Source organism: Staurois parvus, unplaced genomic scaffold (genome assembly GCF_062004578.1).
Source record: "Staurois parvus isolate SC_StPar_1 unplaced genomic scaffold, SC_StPar_1.0 ptg001770l, whole genome shotgun sequence".
NCBI lineage: Eukaryota > Metazoa > Chordata > Amphibia > Anura > Ranidae > Staurois > Staurois parvus.
Genome location: NW_028319566.1, coordinates 28,949 through 39,709, shown reverse-complemented (window position 1 = coordinate 39,709; position 10,761 = coordinate 28,949). Strand labels below are relative to the sequence as shown.

Below are 10,761 nucleotides of genomic sequence, written 5' to 3'. Positions count from 1 at the left end.
CATCTTGCTTACTACTCTGCATGTGATCACCGATTGGCCAATCAGTGATCACATGATCGGGACCTCACAAAGAGGTCCCATTACAGCGATCGGTGTTCCTCTGTGTCCGCACTGGATCGTGCTGCTGTGCGCTCCCAGGGAGGCAGTTTTATAAACGGCCACCCGACCCTGCACTGCCACCGTCAGTCCGTTTATATACATGGACCGGACAGGACGGGAGGTGGTTAAGAGTGACAAGGTGGACTCAGAGTCGCTCACCTGATATAAATATACATGGGCTCGAAGGCTTCCCGACCAGACGCGGGCTCGATGCAGCCGGAACCTTTCCCTCGGAGGAACACCTTGGCTCCGGTCTCCGTCTGGATGTGCTGGAGATAAGAACAGCCGGGTCCTTCCACTTTCTCCTTCACGTTAAACGTGGCTATGGCGTGCTCCAAGCCCACAAATAACTTGTCCTGTACATAGTGCATCTGAGGAGGTGACAGCAAACAATTCATAAGACACCAATAAAATCACCGCGACAACAACGTAAAAGCAACTTTAGGCTCCATGTACTCGAGCCTACCCAGACCGCGTGAAAAACGCAAGTCGCAGAAACCGCAGATACTTTCGTACCATGCAATTCAAATAGTGCATTGCTTACTAAGCCTCAGAGGTGGTCAATTATGACGAAATGCGTCGGGTAGAGTCCATGACGTCATCGCGTATTTGAATCCTCGAGTTTAGGAGCTGCTCGTGGGCATGAAGCCTTACCCATTTAGGACCCCTTTACACTAGAATGTAAGGTGGGAAAGCAGCGTTCCCCTGTGACCTCCCGTACTGCATTCTAGTCCAACCGCCCTTGCAATCTACGGGTGTCAGTGTAAAATTAACACCCCAAAACGCAGATTGCAATCCCAGCGTTTGCCCACACTGGATTGCATGGTACTTTTGTACTATGCAGTTCAAATAGTGCACACATTACTAAGCCCCAGAGAAGGTCAATTATGACGAAATGCGTTGGGTAGAGTCCATGACGTCATCACGTATTCGGATCCTCGAATTTAGGAGCTGCTCGTGCATATGAAGCCTTACCCTCTCTCTAAATTTAGGACCCTTTTACAATAGAGTGTAAGGTGGGAAAGTCGCGTTCCTCTGTGACCTCCCGCACTGCATTCTAGTCCCACCGCCCTTGCAATCTGCGGGGGTCAGTGCAAAGTTAAAAAAAAGCCCCAAAGTGCAGATCGCAATCCCAGCGTGTTTTGCCCACACCTGGATCGCATGGTACTTTGATATCATGCCATTTAAATAGTGCATGCATCACTAATCCCCAGAGGTGGTCAATTATGACGAAATACGTAGGGTGGAGTCCTTGACGTCATCACGTATTTAGATCCTCGAGTTTAGGAGCTGCTCGTGGACATGAAGCCTTACCCTCTCTCTAAATTTAGGACCCTTTTACACTAGAATGTAAGCTGAGAAAGTCGCGTTCGTCTGTGACCTCCCGCACTGCATTCTAGTCCCACCGCCCTTGCAATCTGCGGGGGTCAGTGTAAAGTTAACACCCCAAAACGCAGATTGCAATCCCAGCGTTTGCCCACACTGGATCGCACGGTACTTTTGTACTATGCAATTCAAACAGTGCATGCATTACTAAGCCCCAGAGAGGGTCAATTATGATGAAATATGTCGGGTAGAGTCCATGACGTCATCGCGTATAGTCCATGACGTCATCGCGTATAGTCCATGACGTCATCGCGTATTCGGATCCTCGAGTTTAGGAGCTGCTTGTGCACATGAAGCCTTAACCTCTCTCTAAATTTAGGACCCCTTTACACTAGAATGTAATTTTAGCTGGACCCCGGGACAGGTGTGTGGCTGTATTATAAAAGTCAGCAGCTAAAGTTTTTGTAGCTGCTGACTTTTTTTTCCCAGGTGGAACTCCGTTTTCACTTTTATAAAAAAAAATGTAAAAAAATTATTAAAAAGACACCTACCCCTGACTGGAACTGAGGCTTGCTTGGAGGTAAGGGTGCCACAGGGGTGACAGGAGCCGGCTGGTGATAGACCGTCACAGTGGCTCCATTGAACGTGGGGCTGGAGCCCGTGGCTGCTTTCACCACTCCGTTGGTGATAATTTCCTTGATTCGGTTCACAGCTCCTGTGGGCAGCAAGAGGTGGTCACTTCACGTTTGCTTTCCTGACAATCTCAGCCACGGCAAGGTTTCGTGCACCGTGACACGCACTGCCTTCCGTGTCTCACCACAGACAAAACTACAAACAAACGAGTGTCCACTTACGGTCAACAAGTTCCCTCGTCTGGCCTTGGACGTGAAGATAAAGCGGCCGATCGCTGTGAAAGTGACCAACAACATGTCAAAGATGTGACATTAAATATACACACTCACTACCGGGGAGGGGGCGCACCACCCCACCCATGCCGCCAGATGTGGATCACCGGGTCCCAGCCAGAGATGCCATGCCGGCACCCGACGATCACCAAGGGACAGGGGAGAGGTCTGTATGTAAAACACAGATCTCTCCCGTCAGCACCAACAGGCTGCTCTGAATTGGTCCGCACATGCAGGGTAAGGGGAGAGCACATATAGCGAACGTGGGGGCCCCGGGGACAGCGGACATAGCGAACGCGGGGGCCCCGGGGACAGCGGACATAGCGAACGCGGGGGCCCCGGGGACAGCGGACATAGCGAACGCGGGGGCCCCGGGGACAGCGGACATAGCGAACGCGGGGGCCCCGGGGACAGCGGACATAGCGAACGCGGGGGCCCCGGGGACAGCGGACATAGCGAACGCGGGGGCCCCGGGGACAGCGGACATAGCGAACGCGGGGGCCCCGGGGACAGCGGACATAGCGAACGCGGGGGTACGGGGACAGCGGATATAGTGAATGCGGGGTACGGGGAGAGCGGACATAGTGAACATGCAGGGTCCGGGAGAGCGGATAAAGTGAATGCAGGGTCCGGGAGAGCGGACATAGTGAACGCGGGGGTACGGGGGAGAGCGGATATAGTGAATGCGGGGTCCAGGGAGAGCGGACATAGTGAACATGCAGGGTCCAGGAGAGCGGATAAAGTGAATGCAGGGTCCGGGAGAGCGGACATAGTGAACATGCAGGGTACGGGGAGACCGGATATAGTGAACGCGGGGTCCGGGGTTTAGTAACACTTAGGTTTGACATGTTGGGTATCTATTTACTCGACGCTATCTCATCTTTTATATTTTATCACAAATTTCAGTCATTTATTGCGTTTGTTTGCCCTAAATTTCACTTTAGTTTTTTACTGAAATTTTGCATTTCCTAGACCTTTGCAGTAATATCGAATGACAAAATTTGGAACTACCACCATTTTATTCTCTAGGGCACGAGTGTCAAACTGGCCGCCCTCCAGCTGTTGCCGAACTACAAGTCCCATGAGGCATTTCAAAACTGACAGTTACAAGCGTGAATCCCAAAGGCAGAGGCATGATGGGACTTGTAGTTTTACAAAAGCTGGAGGGCCGCCAGTTTGACACCCCTGCTCTAGGATGTCTGCTTTTAGAGAATATATTTGGGGGTTTTGTGTCATCCTCAGGCCGAAAATTATTATTATTTTTTTTTTTTTAAACGTGTGCAAAAAAATGCAAAAATGGCTCTGGCAGCGAAAGGGCTAATGCTGAAGAAGCAACCTGTACCTGTCTCAACAGACGACTTACATAGAAAACAGAGAAATGTCCCACTGTGACGGCATCTAACCCCCCCCCCCCCCAATCATGCCGAGCGCTCAGTAGACAACACGCCATCTTCAGACATACCTAGGGCCCACTTTGGCTTTTTCCTCTGGCGTCATCATGTACCGCCCACGTGTGGACACCGCTGCCCCGCTCAGCCGACTGATCTGTAGGACATAAAATGCAAACTGCAATATTTATCCAGAAAAGGGATCTCTAAACTGCGGCCCGAGGGCCACACGTGGCCCATTGCTAGCCTATATCCGGCCCTTGGGGCGCTACCCCCTCCCAGTGGAACGGGGCGCTACCCCTCCCAATGAAACGAGGCGCTACCCCTCCCAATGAAACGAGGCGCTACCCCTCCCAATGAAACGAGGCGCTACCCCTCCCAATGAAACGAGGCGCTACCCCTCCCAATGAAACGAGGCGCTACCCCTCCCAATGAAACGAGGCGCTACCCCTCCCAATGAAACGAGGCGCTACCCCTCCCAATGATACGAGGCGCTACCCCTCCCAATGATACGAGGCGCTACCCCTCCCAATGATACGAGGCGCTACCCCTCCCAATGATACGAGGCGCTACCCCTCCCAATGATACGAGGCGCTACCCCTCCCAATGATACGAGGCGCTACCCCTCCCAATGAAACGAGGCGCTACCATTCCCAATGAAACGAGGCGCTACCCTTCCCAATGAAACGAGGCGCTACCCTTCCCAATGAAACGAGGCGCTACCCTTCCCAATGAAACGAGGCGATACCCTTCCCAATGAAACGAGGCGCTACCCTTCCCAATGAAACGAGGCGCTACCCTTCCCAATGAAACGAGGCGCTACCCTTCCCAATGAAACGAGGCGCTACCCTTCCCAATGAAACGAGGCGCTACCCTTCCCAATGAAACGAGGCGCTACCCTTCCCAATGAAACGAGGCGCTACCCTTCCCAATGAAACGGGGCGCTACCCTTCCCAATGAAACGGGGCGCTACCCTTCCCAATGAAACGGGGCGCTACCCTTCCCAATGAAACGGGGCGCTACCCTTCCCAATGAAACGGGGCGCTACCCTTCCCAATGAAACGGGGCGCTACCCTTCCCAATGAAACGGGGCGCTACCCTTCCCAATGAAACGGGGCGCTACCCTTCCCAATGAAACGGGGCGCTACCCTTCCCAATGAAACGGGGCGCTACCCTTCCCAATGAAACGGGGCGCTACCCTTCCCAATGAAACGGGGCGCTACCCTTCCCAATGAAACGAGGCGCTACCCTTCCCAATGAAACGAGGCGCTACCCTTCCCAATGAAACGAGGCGCTACCCTTCCCAATGAAACGAGGCGCTACCCTTCCCAATGAAACGAGGCGCTACCCTTCCCAATGAAACGAGGCGCTACCCTTCCCAATGAAACGAGGCGCTACCCTTCCCAATGAAACGAGGCGCTACCCTTCCCAATGAAACGAGGCGCTACCCTTCCCAATGAAACGAGGCACTACTCCTACAGACATCAACAATGGTGCACCATTTCTTCCATTGATTGGGCACTACTCCTCATCCTACTGACCACAAACCCTCATTGATGCTGGTCCCAGGACATTTTCTACTCCCACTTGCCACAATCTGCCCCCCCCCCCCAATCTGAAGGACAGTAAATTATCCCTTTGTTTGAAAAGTTTGGAGACCCCTGATCCAGAACATGAAAATAGCACCAGATTTTGGACAACGTGTCCCCCTCCCCCCAAGACCCCCCCGATGCCCTACAACACAGGGATGTCCTATTCTATCCAACCCCAGTGAGAAGCGTGATCCGGGCTTTCCAATGTAATCATCGGGTCGAACATGCCTGACTCGCTCAACAATTATTTCCTGACTTGGTGGCCCTCCAGCGGCTGAGAACACCAACCTCGTCCTGGGTCTGTCCCCTCGTTAACAGGTTCCGGCACGTCAGAGGCACATCGTTGATCTCCACTTCAGCCACCACCAGGTCATCTTTGCTTTTGGTACCCGAGGCAGGTTTGCCTGGGATCTGGACCTGCAAGGACACATTGGGCAACGAGAATTAAACAAAAAAGCAACAAAAACTACAAAATTAGCCCCAACTCCCCCCCCTTCAGAACTCCCCTCCCCTTCAGAGCCTTTTCCTCCTCTACGGACCCGTCACCTGGATGATGCAGCTGGGAATAGCTGAAGAAGACACCGCTACTCCAGAGATCTCCACTGGCCTCCGAGTCCCACGCTGAGCGACTGCCCTGCTATATGTGAGCACAGGAGGTCGGGCCACTGGCCACGGCCACCATTCATTGAATGCTTTGCATTCTCTAAATGAATGCAAAGCGTTGTGATTGGATGTAGAAGAGCGCGGCAATGTTAGGCTCTCAACTGTCCAAGCAGAGAACACTTGGCATATATTCAGCTGTAGAAGGGGAGCTGCTGGGCATGGGGCCTTGGAAACAAGTGGCTTCTAGAGCTGCGGCCTCCAAACTTGGCCCTTTGCTTATCCTAATCTGCCCTTGGAGTACTATTCTTCTCTGATAAAAAAAGGCATTATACCCCCCGACTCAGACGATGGGCCCCTTGGCTGCTCCCACCCGACGCCAACGATGGGGCCCTTGGCTGCTCCCACCCGGACGCCAACGATGGGGCCCTTGGCTGCTCCCACCCGGACGCCAACGATGGGGCCCTTGGCTGCTCCCACCCGGACGCCAACGATGGGGCCCTTGGCTGCTCCCACCCGGACGCCAACGATGGGGCCCTTGGCTGCTCCCACCCGGACGCCAACGATGGGGCCCTTGGCTGCTCCCACCCGGACGCCAACGATGGGGCCCTTGGCTGCTCCCACCCGGACGCCAACGATGGGGCCCTTGGCTGCTCCCACCCGGACGCCAACGATGGGGCCCTTGGCTGCTCCCACCCGGACGCCAACGATGGGGCCCTTGGCTGCTCCCACCCGGACGCCAACGATGGGGCCCTCGGCTGCTCCCACCCGGACGCCAACGATGGGGCCCTCGGCTGCTCCCACCCGGACGCCAACGATGGGGCCCTCGGCTGCTCCCACCCGGACGCCAACGATGGGGCCCTCGGCTGCTCCCACCCGGACGCCAACGATGGGGCCCTCGGCTGCTCCCACCCGGACGCCAACGATGGGGCCCTCGGCTGCTCCCACCCGGACGCCAACGATGGGGCCCTCGGCTGCTCCCACCCGGACGCCAACGATGGGGCCCTCGGCTGCTCCCACCCGGACGCCAACGATGGGGCCCTCGGCTGCTCCCACCCGGACGCCAACGATGGGGCCCTCGGCTGCTCCCACCCGGACGCCAACGATGGGGCCCTCGGCTGCTCCCACCCGGACGCCAACGATGGGGCCCTCGGCTGCTCCCACCCGGACGCCAACGATGGGGCCCTCGGCTGCTCCCACCCGGACGCCAACGATGGGGCCCTCGGCTGCTCCCACCCGGACGCCAACGATGGGGCCCTCGGCTGCTCCCACCCGGACGCCAACGATGGGGCCCTCGGCTGCTCCCACCCGGACGCCAACGATGGGGCCCTCGGCTGCTCCCACCCGGACGCCAACGATGGGGCCCTTGGCTGCTCCCACCCGGACGCCAACGATGGGGCCCTTGGCTGCTCCCACCCGGACGCCAACGATGGGGCCCTTGGCTGCTCCCACCCGGACGCCAACGATGGGGCCCTTGGCTGCTCCCACCCGACGCCAACGATGGGGCCCTTGGCTGCTCCCACCCGACGCCAACGATGGGGCCCTTGGCTGCTCCCACCCGACGCCAACGATGGGGCCCTTGGCTGCTCCCACCCGACGCCAACGATGGGGCCCTTGGCTGCTCCCACCCGACGCCAACGATGGGGCCCTTGGCTGCTCCCACCCGACGCCAACGATGGGGCCCTTGGCTGCTCCCACCCGACGCCAACGATGGGGCCCTTGGCTGCTCCCACCCGACGCCAACGATGGGGCCCTTGGCTGCTCCCACCCGACGCCAACGATGGGGCCCTTGGCTGCTCCCACCCGACGCCAACGATGGGGCCCTTGTTTGCTCCCACCCGACGCCAACGATGGGGCCCTTGTTTGCTCCCACCCGACGCCAACGATGGGGCCCTTGGTTGCTCCCACCCGACGCCAACGATGGGGCCCTTGGTTGCTCCCACCCGACGCCAACGATGGGGCCCTTGGTTGCTCCCACCCGACGCCAACGATGGGGCCCTTGGTTGCTCCCACCCGACGCCAACGATGGGGCCCTTGTTTGCTCCCACCCGACGCCAACGATGGGGCCCTTGGTTGCTCCCACCCGACGCCAATGATGGGGCCCTTGTTGCTCCCACCCGACGCCAACGATGGGGCCCTTGTTGCTCCCACCCAACGCCAACAATTGGGCACTGTTCCTCCCACTGACACCAAGTGTTTGGAGGCCCCTGTTCTAGAGGGGTCCCACAGGTGTCAACGGTAAGCTGGGAGTATTCTAGTCATCAGTTTAAGTTGGTTTGTGGCCCCCCCAGAGGAGTTATATTTCTGATGTGTGATTATTACGAGACGCCCCCCATTATCTCCGAATTCTAAGTCTTTGTATATAAAATCACTGGAAATTTTCCCCATTGACAGCCTGTGCAGAGCAGTAAGGGAAAGGCCTGTGACCAGTCTGACCAGAAGCCCCAGTGAGCTGCAACAGTGCGGTCACCGCCACACCCCCAACGCTTATCCACCGCGGCACCACCCTGAGTGGGCGGAGCATGATTTCCCCAAATCTCCCCAGTCCTCCCAGCAAGAGAAACTGAAGCTGGTAAAGAATCAACCCGGGGATGACCTTTCCAGTAAAACCAGTCCGGCTGCATTATATACTGGTTTATAGGTGGCTGCAGCTCAGCTGTGAAGGTGGCCGCTCCTCTCTGGGTTATAGATGGATGTGGTGAGCCCCGCCTCCTTCTCCTGACGGCGCCGCCCCCTCCTTCTGACCCATCACTCGTAATATAATCCAACAAATCGGCATCAGTCACTGAATAGGATGGAAACTAAAACCGTTCCGATTCCTATTCCTCTTACTCCCCACTTCCTATTCTGGTGACCCCGCCGTCTCCGTGATGCCGACACCAGTTCTGTTTTGTGTTTATCTACCATACAAATGGCTGATCCCAGGTGATGTCAGAAGCTTTGCGGCTTCATTACTATTCATAGCGTCTTCCCAGTGAGCATGAGCAGAGAGCAATGGGGGGTCCGAACTACTGGGCATGCTCAGAGAGGAGAAACTTCCAACCTATCAAAAAGGATGCGCGGCCAGAGGGGAGGCATCCCACCTACCCGGCGTGCGCGGCCAGAGGGGAGGCATCCCACCTACCCGGCGTGCGCGGCCAGAGGGGAGGCATCCCACCTACCCGGCGTGCGCGGCCAGAGGGGAGGCATCCCACCTACCCGGCGTGCGCGGCCAGAGGGGAGGCATCCCACCTACCCGGCGTGCGCGGCCAGAGGGGAGGCATCCCACCTACCGGGCGTGCGCGGCCAGAGGGGAGGCATCCCACCTACCGGGCGTGCGCGGCCAGAGGGGAGGCATCCCACCTACCGGGCGTGCGCGGCCAGAGGGGAGGCATCCCACCTACCGGGCGTGCGCGGCCAGAGGGGAGGCATCCCACCTACCCGGCGTGCGCGGCCAGAGGGGAGGCATCCCACCTACCCGGCGTGCGCGGCCAGAGGGGAGGCATCCCACCTACCCGGCGTGCGCGGCCAGAGGGGAGGCATCCCACCTACCCGGCGTGCGCGGCCAGAGGGGAGGCATCCCACCTACCCGGCGTGCGCGGCCAGAGGGGAGGCATCCCACCTACCGGGCGTGCGCGGCCAGAGGGGAGGCATCCCGGACCGCGTCCCTGGGGGGGGGGGGAGGGGGGGGGGAGGGGGGTCCGGACCACGTCCCTGGGGGGGGGGGGGGGGGGAAGGGGCTCCTTACCTTATCCGGGGTGCTCTGCGAAGGTTTGATCTTTCCTTTGGCCATCAGCATGGCGTTAATCTTGGCGGCCACGGCGGCGGCTGCGTCCAGAGCCCCCGAGGGAGCACTGACCACCTCCCCCGCACCGCTCACCGCCTTCTCCTCGATGGGGGGCACGAACATGGTTGCACTGATCGGACCGGCGGGGGCATAGATGTTGGCCATGGGGGGAATGACGGGCATCACTCCGGGGAGGAGGAGCGCTGCCGACGCCGGGCCTGGCTGATCCCACTTGCTTCTTCGTCTGGAAAGAGGAAAAAAAAAAAAAGGAGGTAGGGCTCAGAGTAAAAGAATCCGGATTAGAACGAAGCCGGGCACCAGAATTGCAGAGTGTGTGACCCCAGGGTGGAGAGATCAGAGAGAGGGTCACCGATGGGGGGAGGGGGAGCAGTCTGGGTCCTCCATACCATAGAGAAGACATACAGGACAATGCAACAGGATGACTATAACCCCTCTTCTCCATCCCCCACTCCCAATCCTTGTACTTCCGGGTATGGAGGGGGGCACGTTGCAGGGAGAGCGCTCAGTGATTGGCCCACAGTTGTCACATGGTGGGGGGGCGGGGGCGCTAAGCAGAGCCCATATGGGGCTTCCCGTCCTCCCAGCCTAATAATCCCCCGACACTGTCCCCTCCCCCCCCCGTGTACCCCAACATACAGCACCCGCTTCCCTGTACACCCCACACGGGGGGGGGGGTCGCTCCCCGGCCTCTCACCCGCCAGCCTGCGCGCTCATCGCTGACATGGCGACCGCACAGCTCTCCGCTTCTCCTGCGTCCGTCCGGTGACGTCAACGCGTCCGGACGTCCGGTCCACGCCCCCCCTCCTCCATGGGAGGAGCCGGGAAGCCGCCCAGCCAGAGAGTGCCGCAAAGCTCAGCCTACTGAGCCCGCCCGGCCTAAACCACTCCCACCCCGATCCTACACCACTCCCACCTGCATGAGAGCCAAGGTGATCGCCCACCCGGGGTGTGTCTTGCGGGACCGCCCTCCTGTGCAAGACCCCGAGCTCGACTCCGCCTCCATATACCTTCTATATACGTCATCGCCCGATCCCTCCACTCCAGTCCCAGGCTACAATCATTGT

At 58.4% G+C, this 10,761-nt stretch overlaps 1 protein-coding gene across 1 annotated transcript; it reads right to left on the bottom strand.

Moving 5' to 3' along the window:
- Positions 1-254: 254 nt before the first annotated feature.
- On the bottom strand, positions 255-10,517 carry LOC149434335 (KH homology domain-containing protein 4-like). The gene is made up of 7 exons (XM_089663809.1): positions 10,392-10,517; positions 9,638-9,920; positions 5,599-5,727; positions 3,793-3,875; positions 2,280-2,332; positions 1,977-2,140; positions 255-470 (listed from the first exon to the last, which is right to left on the bottom strand). Exons 1-7 carry the CDS (start codon positions 10,418-10,420, stop codon positions 255-257), a joined length of 957 nt encoding a protein of 318 aa, XP_089519935.1. The 5' UTR covers positions 10,421-10,517.
- Between the last annotated feature and the right edge of the window lie 244 nt (positions 10,518-10,761).